The 18,477-nt window shown below is 37.3% G+C and overlaps 1 protein-coding gene across 2 annotated transcripts in view; it reads left to right on the top strand.

Moving 5' to 3' along the window:
* The first annotated feature begins 9,347 nt into the window (after positions 1-9,347).
* Positions 9,348-18,477, top strand: part of AZI2 (5-azacytidine induced 2) — a 13,641-nt gene continuing 4,511 nt past the window's right edge. Inside the window, exons 1-6 of one of the 2 annotated variants that reach the window (XM_010185092.1) lie at positions 9,348-9,572; positions 11,418-11,543; positions 11,877-11,976; positions 13,715-13,863; positions 14,768-14,791; positions 15,690-15,727. In XM_010185092.1, coding sequence (XP_010183394.1) covers positions 9,348-9,572; positions 11,418-11,543; positions 11,877-11,976; positions 13,715-13,863; positions 14,768-14,791; positions 15,690-15,727 — 662 coding nt within the window. Of the gene's footprint in view, positions 9,573-11,417; positions 11,544-11,876; positions 11,977-13,714; positions 13,864-14,767; positions 14,792-15,689; positions 15,728-16,612; positions 16,675-18,477 lie in introns of both variants that reach the window. The other variant, XM_010185093.1, reaches the window with a different exon arrangement.

Raw genomic sequence — 18,477 nt, 5'->3', positions numbered from 1 at the left:
TCCCCCTTGGGACGGAGGCGGTTCTGGCCGATCTGTAGTTTCTCTTCTTAAAATGCAGTCGTTCCCATGTAACAGGGTAAAGAGGTGCATCTCTGTTGAGAGACGGCTAGCATAGTGTAAAGGTGCTGCTAGTGATTCGGTAACGGGTCCCAGGTAGGCAGTAAAATAATCAGAAAGCTGCACCTAGTTAATTAAGATGAAAAAGCTGGGTGTGTTCTTAGAGCAGTAATTTGTGCGTGAGTACAGGGAAATCTGGCAAAGAAAATGAGCAAATTAAGATTATTGGTGCAAGATACGAAAACAGAAACAGAAAGTCAACCGCATCCTGGGCTGCATCAAAAGAAATGTGGGCAGCAGGGGGGGGGAGGTGATTCTGCCCCTCTACTCTGCTCTGGTGAGACCCCACCTGGAGTACTGTGTCCAGCTGTGGGGCCCCCAGCGTAAGAAGGGCACGGAGCTGTTGGAGCAGGTCCAGAGGAGGGCCATGAAGATGATCAGAGGGATGGAGCATCTCCCCTAGCAGGACTGACTGAGAGAGTTGGGGCTTTTCATCCTGGAGAAGAGAAGGTTGTAGGGAGACCTTATAGCATTCTAGTACCTGAACGGGGCCTACAGTAGACATGGGGAGGGCCTTTTTACAAAGGCAGGTAGCAGTAGGACCAGGGGGAATGGCTTTATACTGGAAAAGGGTAGATGTAAACTAGATATTAAGAAGAAATTCTTCACTGTGAGGATGGTGAGACACTGGAACAGGTTGCCCAGTGAGCTTGTGGATGTCGCTTCCCTAGCAGTGTTCAAGGCCAGGTTGGATGGGGCTTTGAGCAACCTGGTCTAGTGGGAGGTGTCCCTGCCCATGGCAGGGGGTTAGAACCACACGATCTTTAAGGTCCTTTCCAACCCAAACCATTCTGTCATCCTGTGAAATACTAGAGCAGACTGGAATACAGGTGTTGCAGGTCATGTTGGTTTAGAAGAAGGGATTACAAATGTATTGAGATAGTTTTATATGCTAGTGATGCTTTCAACTTCTAAGAAATTACAGCTTTCAATCCTGGTGTTTCATCTCATGGGGAAATTACTCTGATCACCTTAAATAAATCTGTCTCCCAGCAACTTACAAGTGAGAGTAGGTTTGGCTGTAAAGTATTACAGTGAGTGGATTTGGGAGCTTTTGCATTTCTCAAGGAATCCCTTTGTTTCCCTGCTATCTTAACACTGTATGTATGCAGTAAAATCAGTGTACTGGAAGCCAGCGCTGGAAAAAGCAGAGTGAGGGGAGGATTAATGTTGTAACAGTCAAGTCTGCTCTGGGCTCCAAAGGTCAGGTGGTCTTCCGAGACAGTGTTTCTGTGGATTATGGGATTTAATTTCCTGGATACTGATGTGTGATCAAATGCTACTACTGCTAATAATACCAGTTATCTGTTAGCATGTGTATCCTGGAATTTTTATCATAGAAACCAAAACAAATCTAAGATTACTACTACTTTTTTTTTTCTTTGAGTAACTGGTATTTTATAAAAGAACTTGTGGTAGAAGTATTGATCAGATGAGTCGACCTGGTAACTAGCTTGGTAGAAGTCAATGGTGGACCCTGCTGAGGGGGACTTTTAGAGACTCCATACGTATGTGATTTATCCACAGTCAACTTTGCAATCAGTCTTGTGTTTTCGCTGTATGTTTATACTATAATTGCATTAATTACATTGCATTATTCACATCCTTATTTTATGTGGTGTTCTTAGTGTATAAAATGGTAGATGCTACTAAAATTTGATTATACATTTGGGGAGAAGAAATGAAGTTTGAGAAGGGAAGTGAAGTGTAAGTAACTTGAACATTTAAAGTCATCCACTTGGAATCTGCTAACAGGAACTTCTGTTCAAATGACCAGGTTTGTCTGAAATAATGAGATGTAACCTGAATGTAGGATTGTAGAACAGCACAGGTTGGAAAGGACTTGGAAAGGTCTTCTGGTCCAACACTTTGTGGAAGAGGGAGCCTAGATGAGATTATATAACAACCTGTCCAGTCCTGGCTTGAAAACCTCCAGATATTATGTTAGTGAGTTACAGGACAACCAAGCGCCATTGGTGTGACTCAGTTTAAGTTGCCTTTTAATAGCTGTGACAAGTCAGGTTTGTTTCCAGTTGAGTTAAAAGTTAATGCAATTATACAAGGCTTTCATAATACCTTATCACTGAACTTGTGAACTTATTGAATGTGAATTAATCTGGCAGTTTGAGTGAGAGGAAACTTAAAACTGGGAGGTAGGGCCTATTTTTTGTTCTATAAAAGAAGGCTTTAAAAAATCCGAAACAAACCCTCTTAGCTTTTGTAAATAGTTAATCTTTATAAACATTTTGAAACTGGAAGGAATGAACACCAAAAATGTGTCTATTAAAATAATATTCAGTGTTATCATGAGAACATATGGGTTTTTCAGTAACATTTGAATATACTTATTTTTGGTGCTAGAAAGGTTTAGGAGCCAGAAGCCGTCTTGTTCCTACTTGTGTTTCTTTGGCAGTGTTGCTTCTAATTAGTTTCAAGATTCAATTTAATAGTTTATTAAACAAGATTATATGATGATGAGAGGACAGTATTTAATTAACGCCAACTTTTTTTTTTCCCCTTCTCATTTTCTGATGGTTGTCAGGGAAAGTGGTTGTTGTGACAGCATCCACAGAAAGGCAAACTGAGTATGTGATGTTGAGGATGTATAGGGCTTGCAAATTGTCAATGAAGATGCTGGAGTATGAAACTGTTTGAAGAAAGTAAAACTTATCAAGCACTGTTATCATAAGATGGGCTTTTTTTAGTACATCTCTAGTTCTTGTGAAAGTAGATTATTGTAAAAAAAGCTTGAGGTTGAAAAAAATCGCCTGTTGTACCTAAAGAGACTTTGCTTGGCTCCTCTAGCTTACCCAGATGTTCATTATAGATGAACTGCAGTGATCCGGTTGGTGAGCTTAGAGACAGTAACTTTCCATTTCCCGGAGGCAGCAAAATGAAAGCGATGTGGAGATCTGATTGAGCTGAAGAGCTGACGTGTTCTGAGAGAGCACCAAAGCTACTGGGGCTGCAGGGCTCTGCCCTTGCGCACACGGACTCAAGGAGTGCTCTGGGGCTGTGGACTTTGTCTGTATGAGAGGATAAGCAGTGTCTGGCTTACTGAACTGGCAGCTACTGAGATGTGTGTATGCAGATTGTGTATGCAGCTTAGTTTTGCCCTAAAAATGGAGTATTTGTAAAAAATGATGTGTCTCTGTAGAACAGGCTGTTCATGACTGGAATCAAAGAGAACCTATGATTTCTGAGGGAGAGGTGCAGAATTACAGATGCTTAAAGAGTCTGGAAGTCTTGCGTGTTTTAGCATGATGTGTCATATAGTTCATTTACTGTGTGGAGGTTTTGATGCTGACTGCAGGAATTCACTATTTTTTCATTGCTGTGTTGGAGTGTCTTTTATAAAAAAAGGGCAAAAAAAAGCGCAGTACAAATTTTCTGAAGTTAACGTGAGGGCTGCAACACACTGATTCAGGATTCCCATGGATCAAAGGCATTTCTTGAATTTAGCATTTTATTTTTATGTTTGCATAGATACACCCTGCTATGTAAGGCAAGGTAAAGCTATTCAAAAATTACATTCTTATTATTAACAGCTGGAGACTGTTCATACTACCATCATGAAGTCAAACCCCTCAAGTCTGGAAGGCAAATAAAGTAAAAGGTTTCAGACTTCTGGTAGCCTTAAAAAAATCGGGAAAATACTATCTTGAAATTATTTGCATTTGGAAATATTTTTAAAACCATTGTAGTCTCTTTCAAATCAAAAGATGGGGCAATGGGAATCTGTCTGATACTGAAAAAAAATGAATGTAATCCTGCTTTTACTGTCTCTCCTTGTGATCCCAGAATAAGATTAGCGTTTCAGGCTCCAGAAATCTGTGCAGTGGTCTGTCTGCTACTAAAACCTCTGCATCCTGTGTTCCTCATATGTAAAATGTGTTTTATAGTTAACTACCTCCCATGGTGTAAATGACTAAGATTTGTAAAACTCCACGAAGAGAAAAACTATATTTCTGCCAAGTATTAGTAAGAAATGGGAAAACATTCTTACTCTCAAGATATTTAATATGTTAAATCAGAGCTGTTCTATAACCTACATTAGGCATCAATGAACAACAGAAGTGCTTTCTGGAAACTCTTCTTTTCTACAATATGTGGAAAAAAACCCCACCAAGCCAAAAAACTGAAGTGGTGCCACCTCTGCTAACTCATATGCTTATAAAGAGTGGATATAATTACTCCTGCTAGAACTTAACACTACGTCCTGTCAACACTGGATTTGGGTTCTTTTTTTTTGAAAAAAAATCATTTAATACTAATACTATTAATTTTATGCATTTATTTTTGGAAGTAAAGATTAAAGTCCTTTTATATAGGCTGTTTCACGTGCACACCGTTCTAAAAAATAAAAGTGAGACATGTTTGTTACAGGCAAAAGTATTAGAGAGACCTTTTCTTGGGATGGGATGTGTGGCAAGTGGGATTGTAAAGCTTGCTTTAAGTAGGCTGAGATGGACATCAGTTGCAATCTTAGACGTTAACTTGTGCGTGTACTACTTTAAATATATTAGTGGGAAATCTTTCACTTTAACTGGTGGCTGTGGTACAGATTATCTCATGAATTGCAACTCCGGGGAGATCAAAATCTACTCAGGTGCTTCAGAGTGACAGCTCCAGGCCATTTGCAGCAGTGCACACAAGTGTAGCTTTGAATTGGAGGCCAAACAGAATAAAAGATGGGCAGAGGTCTGTGGCTGGACTCAGCCATTCTGGGGCTGCCAGGCTTGAGGAGTCATCACTTGGGGAACGATCCAATGCACGTGTTGTGTCAGAAAATGCTTCCTTCATTGTTGCTTATTTTTTTTAAATTATTAAATATAATACTGGAGAAACTAAATTTTGAATCCTGCCCTTAAAGAGGGAAATGAAGGGCTGCAGCTGTAGTCAGGGATTTCTTACAGATATAGCCCCATTTTGGAAGGTTTCTCTCTGTTGCTGTAATATCGTGAGAGAGCTTCTTATGGAAAAAGAACTATTTGTGAGCATGCTTTCTCTTTGTCTTTCTTTCTTTTTCCTGACAGCACAGTGAAGAGCTGAGTGAACTGTGCATTTCATCATGACCTTTCTAGAACTCCTGATCTTATACTGTTTAACAGCCAGGTTTTATTCTTATGTGAGCTTACATCTTTTATTGGCCTTTTAATACGGGCTTAGCAGGTGCTGGAGAAGTCACTTTGCATTTCTTTTTTTTTTTTTTTTAAAATACTTCAGGAAGTTTTTATTTCAGCATAAAGATAAAGCATTTGGGTATTTTTGTTTTCCTTATTAGGTTGTGCTGAGTTATTTGGTTGTATTTAACAATGCCGATGTGTTGGTTTTTTTTAATGTGACTTTTCCCTCATGCTTATCTACTGCATACTGCAGCTAGTGGTGCATCTATGGTAACTTCCTTCTGAGTCATCAAGCACCTACCCAATACAGAGGTCACAGCATTTTTTTTCTTAGGAAATGCCTATCATATGGTGCTGTAGACTGTGAGATTTGAAACCTTTTGAAATTTGCAATAAAAGGAATATTCATTAAACACAGGCAACAGACTGGTGTTTGCTAGTAGTTAGCTGTTAAAATTACTTTGTATCAACTCATACCTGAGATTTGAGAAATGCTTTTTTTTTTTTTCCTGCATTTGTTTCTCTGCCATAACTTCTTTACAATTTTTGCATATTTTGTTTTTTTAAATTTAACTGTGTGGTTTTGCTGAATAACTATTACGGGAGAAAATGCGGCGCTATTTAGAACAAAAAATGTAAAGACATTTCCTTCAAGTTGACTAACGATAGAGTCATGAAATCTCATGGAAGTCATAGTGGCTTGGTTTTTTTATGAAGAAAAGGTGCTTTCAGTTTAAAGAGTAGTGCTCCTTTCCAAATGCAGAAATGTCCTTTGAGAGGTAGGGGGGGGGGGGGAAATCTCAAAAATACCAACAGTTTTTTGTTTTCTACCCTGTGGCTTTTTGAAGAGCTCGTATGCTAAACTTAAAGGAGTGTAAATATTATATTGTTATATTTCCTCCATGTGATGCTCTAAAATTCTGAGTAAATTGGTGTTCAGAGGCATTTAAGTTCCAGTTTATGTAAATCTGTCCATTTATTTGAAAGTGATGTCTGTCTGAAGTTCTGGTTTTGTTTCTATGTTGTTGGGCCTGATGCCAGCAGTGATTTGAATCGTGTTTCTTGTAAAACTGAAACGACCGCACTTTTATGTGGCCATGGCAGTGTAATATGCTGTGTGAATATTAATAATACTTTATGTTAATAGAAATAATGCAAGATCAAAATATATACAGAAGTACATACAATGTGAATATTGTGGGGATTTTCCCTTCTTGACAGGCTGTTGAGCTTCTAATACAGAGAAGCATGTTTTGTGATAATTTTATTTATTTTTAATAATTGAAGCAAAAACTTTAAAAATCACACAATTCCTCCTGAATGCCCCACTTAATTCATTTAATCCCATGTAAGGTGTGTTGCCACTTTCCCCTCCAAAGTGTTACATTATCAGATCTGTTCTTTAATGGTGTGAGCCAAGGAAGGTGTCTTTACTTGGGTGCCTGTCTCTCAAGAGAAGTAGATTTCTGTTTTGTAGGCATTTTGTAATCACTTAGTTGCAATAAGATTAGTCAAAAATGCATATATCAGATATTTCTGAAGTGCTTATCTTGCATATACAAATTTAGAAAATTGTGCATTACAAGCTCCTTTGAATTATGTGGAATTATAGGCTTGTCTTCTTAAGAGCATCCTTAAGAGCTGGCATCTTAAGAGCTGGCATCTTAAGAGCTGGCATCTTAAGAGCTGGCCTAGAGAGCAGCATCAGAAAACCAGAGTTGAATAATCCTGTAAACTAAATGAGATCTTTCCAGTGAAAAATTGTTAGTGTATCTAGTCCTTTTAGTAGGTGCAGGGTGTATTTGAATTTATAAAATACTATTTATATATGCTGAGACTTGGAAGGTCGTGCTCTTTTGGAAGCTCATAAAGGCAGTAAGTTTTAGTCAGCAAAATACAGAATAAATAGGGTCTCGTCTTCTGATACTGTCTCTCATTTTCTCTTATTGCCATTTCCTGGTGAAACTGATGTGTGCAAGAAATAGGGGTTGTATGATGCTCAAGTTTAGGAGCTATAGGAAAGCTTGGGGATGAAGATGTATTTTATGTACAAGGTCCCTCAATTCGCTGCTTTCTTCAAAAGGTAGTGATAAGCTGTGACACTTCTTTAATGACACTTGAGTAATGTTCAGAAACAAGGAGATGTGTTGCCTTGAGCAGGCAAGCACTTGGGATTTGATAAGATGGGTGAGAAGACTTGCAGGGCCCTTGGTGATACAGGGGAGGAAAAGCAAGCGTGTTATGCTCATCTTAGAAAGCAAAATTCCTTCAGTCATTTAATGCTGCTTGAATGCTGTAGTGCTTTTACTCAAGGTCACCTTGTGCATGGAGTGGTATTATTCTTGCAATGAAAAGGAAACAAACCTTTTTTTGTAGGGCTCTTCCTACTTAAGCATGATGCAGAGCAACAGGCAAGGGAAGCTTAGGCTACCTGTTTTGTTTGAGTACATCAAACAGTATACAAGAAGATAACCATTAAAAGGACTTCAGTTCCCGTTTGTAGTTTTCTTCTCTCTTGTTGCAACTCCGTTGCTGTCTATTTAGTATAAACGAGCTGTCAGATTTCTTTCTCATGTTGTTGAACTGGCTTAGAGCAAATTGAGACAGATGTGATAACAGCAGCGTTGTTCAGCTATGGCTGTATCACGGCTCTTCGTAATTCTGCAGCCCATGGAGCTTTTCCATTGCAAGCACAGTGAGAGACATTTGACCACATAGGTAAGCTCCAGGGCAGTTGATCCATTTACCTCTTAGTATCTCTAAGGAAATGGAAGTCTAGTTTGAATTTAAATAGCAAATACACAGTAGAGGCAGTGATTGTGGCTGTTTTTCCTCTACTGATGCCTGCCTTTTCTGTGAAGTTCTGCTGATTTCTGTTGAAATAACCTTTTCCTGTGGTGTACACTGTCTTCATTATCCTCATTTCTGTCATTCCAGCATTTCTGTTGGTTCATTAGCTAATCATCAGGAACCTAAGGATTTAGTCAAGGGGAAAGAATAAAAATAAAAGTGTGCTTTTGGTAGAAGTAGCATCAGTAGTTTGTGTAATAGGAGGGAAAAATGTTATCGGGTACTGGATAGCATTTGTTAATGCTGCATAAAAATGCAAGAAATCTTGATCTTCGTAACTAAATAAGAATAACCTGTGTCTCTTTTTGGTTGGTTGGTTTTAGTTTGGGTTTTTGGGGGATAGGAGATGGTGTATGTTTTTAAATTAAACCCCTGAACTTGTTCCTGGTAACTGATATTAACATTAAGGAAAGTGCTGTTAGGGCTTTTCCCTTAAGACCTGGAGTACAAGAAAGTATATGGAGTTTTTTAAAGATGCTTTTCTTCTTGTTGAATGTTTTGCTGTGCTTAAATTATGTGTGTTGTAAAAAAAACCCCAAACCTAATGGTTACTTAGCATTTGTCATTTGGGTGGATTTGCCTAGTATTTTAGGGTAATGCTTTTCTTACAGTCAGTTTATTGTCAGTTTTCTCCATGTCTGTTGAGGCAGATCACGTTTTTGAGCATATTTTCAGTCTCACCATATTAGCAGACTAGAATGAGTGTAATTGTTGTTCAACATGGTATTTTTCTAAAGACTAATGCAAGTGTACCTTAAGATTTCATTTTAACATTTGAGAAAAGTATATATACATATATATGCATTCAAGAATGAAGGAAATTTGGCAATTTTGCTCAGCAACCACGTTAGTTAATTGATTTTTGCAACTATGATGTCTTTTACTGCTCAGAGCAGGCCTGCAGCTCTAATACAATGTTCCTTTGGTGTTCAAATATTTGGTACCAGCCAAATTCTAGGATGTTGTTAAGCCTTAATAAAAATGAATCTGGGGTTTTATAAGTCTGATGCATACTCAAAATATTTTTATCGACTAACGGTGAAAGATGCTTCTTTCCTAATCAGTGTATTCTCAGTCTAAAATGTATTTCTGTCATTTTCTACAATATTAAGATATTTCCAAATTATTCAGTCTTGTCATACATAGACAGAAATGCCCTGCAGTGTTATTTTGGAAAGTTTTGAGGCTTGAGAATCTTGATAAATGTGTTTTTGTGAAAATTTTGCACTCATATCTGTCTTTTTAACAGCTGTCATGGAGGAGTTGGTAGAGGATGACATCTGTATTTTGAACCATGAAAAAGCAGACAACGCACATAAGAGAGACGGGGAGATTCCTGTTCCGTCTTACAGTGGAGATGAGTCTGTTGCCTCACACTTCGCACTTGTCACTGCATATGAAGATATTAAGAAACGACTGAAGGAGACAGAGAAGGAGAACTCCTTCTTGAAAAAAAGAGTGAGAATTCTAGAGGAGAAGGTAAGAAAAAAATGAATATACCAGCTTCTGGTAGCAGCTCCTTTCCTTCTGGCTAGATGGCAGAGCAGATGGTTAAGTATTTAAAATACGTACTTAAAATAATTTCCAATTTAAAAAAAAATTGGTAAATTGTTTTATTTGTTTAGGTGAAACACAGTTTGTTCCTCTGGTAGCCTAGTTACTTACGGAGATTTTTGATTCTTACTGGGCATGCATGTGATGTTGTAGTGCCCTGCAGAGATACCAGCTTTGTTTCAGAAAGCCGGGTAGTTGCACTGGATCGCTACTGTATTTCATCTGCATCTTTAGAGTTTTTATTAACTTGGGCACATGTGACTTAGTGTTGTTGAATGGTGAGGTGCCAAGACTATTAATTGTCAGAATCCAGGAACTGTCTATCAGAAGAATCTCTTGGGCTCAGCATACCAAAATTACAAGGAAAAATTGGTTGTTAGGAATATCTAGCAAGGTCTAGCTACAAGTAGTCTCAAACATGAAATACAAAGTTGCAGTGCTTAACATAAAGGTGTTGCCTGGCTGTTTTTTGATGCGGTAATTCTAAAACAAAGGAATGTAGGAAACTGTTTTGTTTGCAGTTTCTCGTGACCTTAGTCTAGTGGAGTTCATTAAAGCTACAAAGAAGAGGGTACTTTGTTTTCTATAGATAAAACTTTTGGTTTAGTATGTGAATACCATAAAGAAGTTTCTGAGAGGGGCATTTAGAAGGCCTAGACTGTTATTTACTAAGACTGACTTTCAGTCTTTGTTAATGGCTACTGTACCTTCATAATGAAAAGTGTATGGAAACTTCCAGAAAGTTTGGTAAGTTTGGGTCTATCTGAATGGCTTTATTTGGGGGAAGAAAATGTAAAGGACAAAACTTAAAACAAGTAGTACATTTGCTTTGAGGGTCAATACAAAAAGCTAAGGGCAGACGCTTCCTGTCTTTTTGGCTTGCTTTCCCATACTTTCTTTCGAGAGAACACCTAAAAGAGGAGCTACTTAAGGTAGGTACGTAACTGTCACCTCTTGATTTTTCTAATATTTTTGTGTGTGGCTCTTTAAGAGAATACATATAGATCTGTTGCAAGTATCTACATTACATACACATACACTGTGTTTAAATGCCTCAATAATTTAGAGCAAGTGTGCAGGACAAAATTAAAAAGGATAATGCAATACTTAGTCAAAACATGAACTTTCTATATGGACGCATACAATTTGATGTGAGACTTCTCTTCTTGCTGGCTTATTAAAAATACTCACTGTATTTTAACTCTGCTCCCCTTTCAGATAATCTGGTTGGTAGTGCTTATTCCCCCTTACTTGTCTCTTGTTTTAGCAGACAATGAGATAGTGGTGACCTGGAAGTTAATAGTCATTTATAAAATAATTCTGCTTTGGCTTTTCTCACATACATACACTGAAAAAAATTTGTTTCAATTATGAGTCATTATGTTCATTTTTCTCTGAATTTTGTATATGTTGTGCCTTTATAAGCTTAAAACTCTTTTTCCAAAAAGCAGCTTGTATGTTTTCAGAGCCTGGAAAAAACATGATTAAGAGATAGTCAGGGTGATTCATCATGACTTGTGGATGGTTTTTAAATACTCGCAGCAGTAAACTTACAAGCATTAAGTATGGTCAGAGATTGCAAAATTTGTAAATGGCCTCCGTTGCACTTTTGTAAAAAATCTGTCTGTATCAATGTATTTGATTATTTTCTAAACTAAAAAAAATGCTGTTAGTTTAATGTTGCAGGCTGTACTGTCAGAGTTTTTAGATTTTGTAGTTCTCAATATAACATACAAAACTTCTTATTTCTTCTATCTGTTGAACATTTAGCTGCTCAGCTCCCGACGGGAAGAGGAATGCAGTTCAGTTGGACGTGAACAAGTGAACAAGGCATACCAAGCCTATCGAGAGGCCTGCATTGACCGAGATAATCTGAAAAGCAAACTGGATAAAATGGTATGCCTTTTGAACTAAATACTTCAGTAATTACTTAAATGCATGTTACATAAGTGCTGCATAGTTAATGAATGTTTACCGTAGAATGAGTTTTATTTGCTGAAGGTCTGTGGTGTTTCTTCTATCACTCCTTTAGTTTTTTAAAGTACATGATGATACTTTGTATAGGAATAACAATTTCAAGTATCTTCATTTTATTACTGGGCTTGGCTAAGGCTGAAAAATATCAAAGCAATATTTTTCTTGTTTTTAAAACAAAAAAGAAAGTTAAATTGTCAGACATGATAGCAAAAAAACTTCAGAAATGGTTTTGTTTTCTTTTTTTTTAAATAGCGGAAAGAAAGTGCAGAATCCTTGAAAACCTTGAATGAACAGTTGCAGTCTAAAGAAGTAGAGCTGTTACAACTAAGAACTGAAGTAGAAACTCAGCAAGGTAGGCATTTGGTTACTTCATCTTAATCTCTGCTGACTAGTCTTAGTGGTTATATTATGATCTCAGGGCATTAGGAAGTTTTACCCTATGTAGTGGCCAGGTAAGAGAGGAATATACTGCAGCGAGGTACTTTGGGCTTGTATATGGGTTTGTTCTTGTAAATGGTGACGCACTGTAAATGCACATTAGATTATCATAGGTGAGGAGCTCCATGGTAAACATCTGAGACTGTTGTGTTCTTCCACTGTAGATTATTTAATAATTTGAGAAATGTGCACAACCTGACAGTTTAATAGGCTGGTCACGTACATCTCTGGACCTCATTGCCTTTTCCTCAGAGTGGGGTGGGGGCATAGTTCTTCAAGTGTCAAACACTGTCCAACCGATACCAACTCCTCTGGTACCTGCAGATGATTTAGTGTATTGCTTTGTCTCACTGTTGGGGTATGACCAGTACAAGAGGATGTTGTGTACCAATAGCTGCAGTCAACAACAGTTACTTAAAGAACTGGGAAATGAGGGAAGGTAGAAAGGTGCTGGTTGTAGAAAGCGTGGTGGAAAGAGGAATGAGAAACAAACAGTGTACCCTGGCAATTCTATAAGCCTGAATCCAGTGTCTGTTACTGCTGTTGTAAAGAGTGGTGTGTAGATACCAGGTATGTCAGCTAAAACACTAGAAGAAAAAAATAATCTTTATTAATGTACTGTTACAAGAAAAGAGAAGAAGAAAATGCCATCAGTGTAAAGTTAAGAGATGTGGACTGGACTTCAGATTCTGTACAAATGCAGTCATTTGAAGGTCACTTGTAAGTACTGCTGTGCTTGCATTGCATTACTTGCCAAGAGGACCTCAAGCATGCAATGCACTACTTCAATTGCACAAGTTTTTAAAACTAGAAAACCACATGTAGTATTAGTATCATTGCTGAGGACATCATGCTATAAGGAGGTAAGAAATGCAGAGTTTATAAGGAGAGCTCTGAAAATGTGGTGATTTAAAGCCTTATTTAGTTATCAGTTTTGCTCACTAGTGGGCTTTGAGTACCTTGTTTAAGAAAAATCTGTGTAGCTTAAGCTTGTTTAAACTGTTAAATCTGGAAATGAGTGCACCATGCAGTTGAAGACTTGGGGGTTTTCTTCTTGTCATGTTGCTTTTCTTGCTGTCTAACTAGTGTCTTACTACTGATTTGATGCTATTTGCTTCTTACTAGAAAGCATGTGAATTTGTTCTGTCTAATAAGAAGACCTATGTAATTTCTAGGCTTTACCCTTTTGTTTTGATTGTAGTTCTGTTGTAGTTCTGTTTGTAACTTCTTGACACTAAACTTGGGAAAAACTTACAGTAAATTGTGTAATTATATAAATCTGAGGAGAAAAGGCTTGTGTTGTCCAAGCACGTAAGAAGTATGCAAGTTGGTGTATGTATCACGCATGTTTGCTATTAACAGATCTTTGCATTTCTAGCGCCTCTTTATGCTGTGATTTCCTTTTTCTTTATGTTAGAGCTCCAGTGCATGCTTGGAAAGCATTTCAAACTCAGAAAATAGACTACTACTTTGCAAACAACTTTATCAGTGTTATTATTTCTCTGTTGTCATAGACTGCAGTTTCTTCAGAACGTACAGGATGTGTTTTTGTAGGCCATGGGCTAGCTGAGGTGAAACCTTACATATTGAGTTACATTTCTTCACCTGAGACTCAAATCTTGATTTTGATTGTCTTGCTTGTCTTCTTACAGTGATGAAAAATCTGAATTGTACTCAGTCCAGCTGCGAAATAGAGAAGCTGAACAGTGACCTGAAAGTGCATAGTCTGGAACAGGATATAGAAAAGCTCAAGGAAGAGTGCAACAGTCTCAGAAAGGAGTTGCAAAAATCCAAGCAGATGGTACCTTTATTTTTATAAAAAATTTTAATTAATATATTTGACTGTGTTCTAGCATTTTAAATCCCTTGTTCAAGCAAAATAAAGGATGAACAAAGAGACATGAAGCATATAATTGAGTAAAAGATTAACATTCCAGTAAAATTAACCTTAAATATTCTCATAGAGTGGCTTGTTTCTTGGCAACAGTACACTTACATAAGTGAGATTTCCCAGCCATTGCCCATATAACAACAGAAAGTAAAGCTTTACCATTTCTTATAAGTGGCCGATCAGATTGAAGTGTCCTATGCTGTTACTTGTCTTGGGCTGGACTTCTTAGAGGTTTGGGCAAAAACTGGTTAATTTTTGGTTCGGGGTTGTGTTTTTTGTTGTTGTTGGTTGGTGGTTGTTTCTTTTCTTTTAAAACAATAGAATGCTTATGTTAAAAGACATCACAAACTTTGTTTAAGGAGCTCTAGCACTTTTCATTACTGTAGTTGCATGCAGCTTGTCAGGAAAGCGGATTTTTGTAACAAGGTTTCCAGAATCTTGCTATACCTCCTTTAGTCTAGGGTAAGTGTCTGTGGTGGGGGGACTCACAGTGTAATGTAGATGTGGTTAAAATGGAAATTAGAATAGCTTAACAGTAATAAAATGCATTAAGTTAAAGAAAAAAAATGTCTAGTGCATGCTTACCGCTTTACATGATAAAAGGTGCAGTAGCAGCTTTTAGGAATCTGCAGTCACATTGAAGTTACACAATAAATTTAAAAGATTTAAATGTGAATGTTTGAAGAGGCAGGTTATTTTAAGTTTCTTGTGATCATTAATAACTATGATTATCTGATCTTGAGTCACATCATATTTGAGTGAGCCCAATATTCAGGGTCTGCAAGACTCGCAGATAGAATCCTTGCATGGCCAGCATCCTGCCTTCAGAGAGGATTTGGTTTAACTTGGAAACGTTTCTTTGCTGCTTGTTCTTATGGGCACATTTACATTACTACAGAAATGTGCTTTTGAAGCACATCTAATCACCACTGCCTACTGTGCCTTGCGTTACGGAGCAGTCAGGACTATGGGAACTGGGTTCCTTTTGCATGAAACTAAGATGCTCCCCAACCTCTCCTGGGCATTCAGGGACCAGACTAGACTTAGCCTGACATCACGTCCTTCTCTCCTGCTGCCCTCAAAGCACACAGAGTTGGGGTGTTGGATTCTCAGCACTGAATGTGTCCCTGCAGATGTGCTGTTATACCACACTCCTGGCTTACACCAACAGGCTTCTGCGCATCAGTTGTCTGTGTTTTTTCCACTAGGTGGGGATAAAGCACGTTACCTGGAAGGCAAGTGAGGTGTTTGGTTAAATTCTGTTACTGTTGGTTTCACTTGTCTGGAATTCTTTTAGGTATTTTCAGTAACTTGTAAATTCTGAAAGCAAACCATAACTTGTGTGCAGTTGTAGTGTCTTCAGATAGCTCTACAGAACAGAGTTACCAGCTAGATAAATAATTGAAGATTGCAGATTGTATTGTGAGAGTGAAAGTTGCTAGAAAGAACAGACTAAAATAGCAGTTGTAAGGCATAGTGGACATGGCACTATTTAAATAATGCTTATGCCAGTAGCTTTTATTGCAAAGAACAAATAAAAAGAACAGCTGTTTTCTTTTTCTTTTTTTTTAAATAAAATTTCTTCTGTATCCTGGTAACTGCTTAATATAGGAAATGAAAAGGTACACATTTTCAAATGTGGGGTAATATAGTGCAACTGTTGTGGCTTTTTTTGTAATGATGAAATTAGGTCTCTGATGGGTGGGAAAGTCTTCTGAAGGGTGAAATATTGTCAGGTGAAACACAGGGAAATGTGGTCAAAGGGCAATGACAAGTCAGCGTTGTTTCAAACCCAGCTGGTATTTTCATTATTACTGTTTTTTATTACATTAGTCATAATTTTGAGATGCTTTCTACCTTAGGCAAGTATACTTGCTATTTTTTTCTATTTTTAGATATTCTTATTTGGGTTTTGCATTGTAGTTGATGCAGTGTGTGCATTATATTGACAAGTTGCTTAAAATATACGTATGCTGCCATGAAGCCACAGTAACAAGTATTAAATTGGTAACAGCTTTGCCTAAAGGGAATGGTAGTAGGAAGGGAACATGAAGAGAAGGGATGTGAATAGGAACTCATCACAGGTGAGGGTCTGATAGAAACACGGCTAATGAAGGGAGCCCAGTGTTTGATTTGTTGAACAGTCCTGTTAACTTCAGTGTAGCTCCTTCTATGCACAATTTAAAGCAGCTTTGCAGACTCGGGATAAATTGTGCTTATCATAAAAGTAACTTGTGGAAGTAAATCCATACTGAAATAGTTTAATTTAATAATTTAAAGGTCTTTATATGCTGGGGCAGGGGAAAAAAACAAGAGAAGACTGATTACTTTAATGGAAGTTAAAAGCCTTTCTCAATTTTTGCTTTTCAAAGAATCATAAATTATGACCACTATGCTGTTTGTTTGCACATTTTAAAAATAGTGTGGTGGTGGCTGAGCAATGCTTTCATATAAGTGGGTAATTTAAGCATTTTTAAATAGAAATTCTTAGTAGTAGTCTTTATGTCTATTTTGAAAACCACTGCAGCCAACACAAATGAAGATGACTTTACTTCTGAATTTTAGTATAAGTGAACTTCTAGTTTCACTGCAGTATTTTGAGATAGGAGATCTGAAATCGTATGTTCATTCCTTCTCTATCTTCCCCTCTGTTATGCAGAACCAGACTCAAGATGAAAATCCATTAAATGGAGCCCTCCCTCAAAGGCAAGACATCCAGAGGTACGAAAATCAAGCGACTTTTATGTTTTAGTTTACTGAGGGACAGTTATTTGAACAAGTAAATATTCTTGCAGCCTGTTCAAATGTATTATTTCAAATTACATACTCTAATTTTTGAGGGACCTTTTGAGGTCCCTTCCAATCCCTAACGTTCTGTGATTCTGTGATTCTGTAATTTCAAGGTATACTGATTTAGCAAGAACATTGTAATTTATTTTTTTTAATGTTGGTAGTCCAGGATGATAATGATAGGAAAACTTTTACATCTTCAGATTGTTGTACAGAAAACTAAAGTTAAATTATCTTGGATTTAAAAATCAGCTTTTTTTTTTTTAAATAAATAGTTGACTTGAGGAGGTGGTAGAGTAATTTCCAAGTCTCATCCCAGCTATAGAATATCTTCATTCTGCACGTGGGGAGGTTTTTGTGTTTGCGTAAGTAACATACATTCCTACTTAGCACAGTGCAATAGTATTGCTACTAGAAGATATTTTAAAGGATTTTTTTTATTTAATATTGAGGAGCCATTGTATGACCTATTCAAAACCAAACAGCCATTTTCCAGAAAAATGCTAACATATCAGATGGCATTTGTTCTCATTTTGCAGCCATTCAAATAATAGTGTTTGTGAAGTAAACTCCTATATTATCCTGTCCCAAGTATGTGTGCCATAGTAGAAACTATATACATCCTTTAATTCTTCATGCAAAAGAAGAATTCACGAATGCATGAAAGTTCCCAAATGTTCTGCCTTGCAGAAATGAAATACTAACTGCATCTACTGTACCCAGTGATGTCCACTATTTGTGTACTTACACGATTCCCCACAAGAGGGAAGAGTGGTCCTTCATACCGACAGCTTGGTTAGTGCAATACCTTGATGCCTACTTGGCTGTTGAAGAGAAGGGAAAGGAAATCAGTCACTGAAAGAGAACAGCACAGATACTTATTTTCGTATGTTCTCTGGTGTAATGATGATAATATTATACACACTGTACATAAATTATACTTTCACCCTTCACCATGGCTGGATAGCTGGCTACATAATACCTCTTCTTGTGGTTTCTGCTGGAGCTTTGTAGTCAGTCATACATGCCTGAAAAAAAGGTGTTATCTCAAGGTAAAGCAGTTATCTCTTTGATTTTTCCAGAGCAGATTTATTCCTCAAAGTGACATTCAGGTGGCAACCATCTGTATTAGTATGTGTACAGTATAGTGTTTATTGTAATATGCCATAAATAATGCATGTGTAATGTGTACTGAGAATGTAAGCCTATCCAGAAATCTGTGAAAAAATCCACTTAAAGTCTCCTATGCAAAACAATTGTTGTAACAAGCAATCCTGATGTTTGTGAGAGATGGAGGCATTTGCAGTTAGTTAACTTTTCTGGAAAGTAATTAGCTCACATTTCTCAGGAGCCTGCAAATCTGACTTTAAATTCTTAGTTTGCAAATCTACTTTGCTGTAGGTTCAGATAGGCTGTCATATTCAAGGTTTATATTTCATGTTAGAAGGCAGCATAGGATAAACTTTCAAGCACGCAGAATCCTTGGTTTTCAATTGCAAATTCCTTGTCAATGAGGCTTTGCAATGGGATTCTAGGTTGGTATCCACAAAAACAGTTAAAATATGTTCTGTGTGATTTAAGTGGAATTCTGGTACCTGCATCCCTTTGAACAATGCTTTTAAAAGCACTAAATTTGTATTACAAAATTTATCTAAGCACTTTCTTTCTGGTTGGTGGCAGATGCAGAGCTATTACTATGTTCAGCACTTCTATGTATATAAATATATTTACATA

The sequence above is a fragment of the Mesitornis unicolor genome, unplaced genomic scaffold (genome assembly GCF_000695765.1).
Source record: "Mesitornis unicolor isolate BGI_N332 unplaced genomic scaffold, ASM69576v1 scaffold12845, whole genome shotgun sequence".
In the NCBI taxonomy this organism is placed as follows: domain Eukaryota; kingdom Metazoa; phylum Chordata; class Aves; order Mesitornithiformes; family Mesitornithidae; genus Mesitornis; species Mesitornis unicolor.
This window is presented reverse-complemented; position numbering and strand designations above follow the sequence as displayed.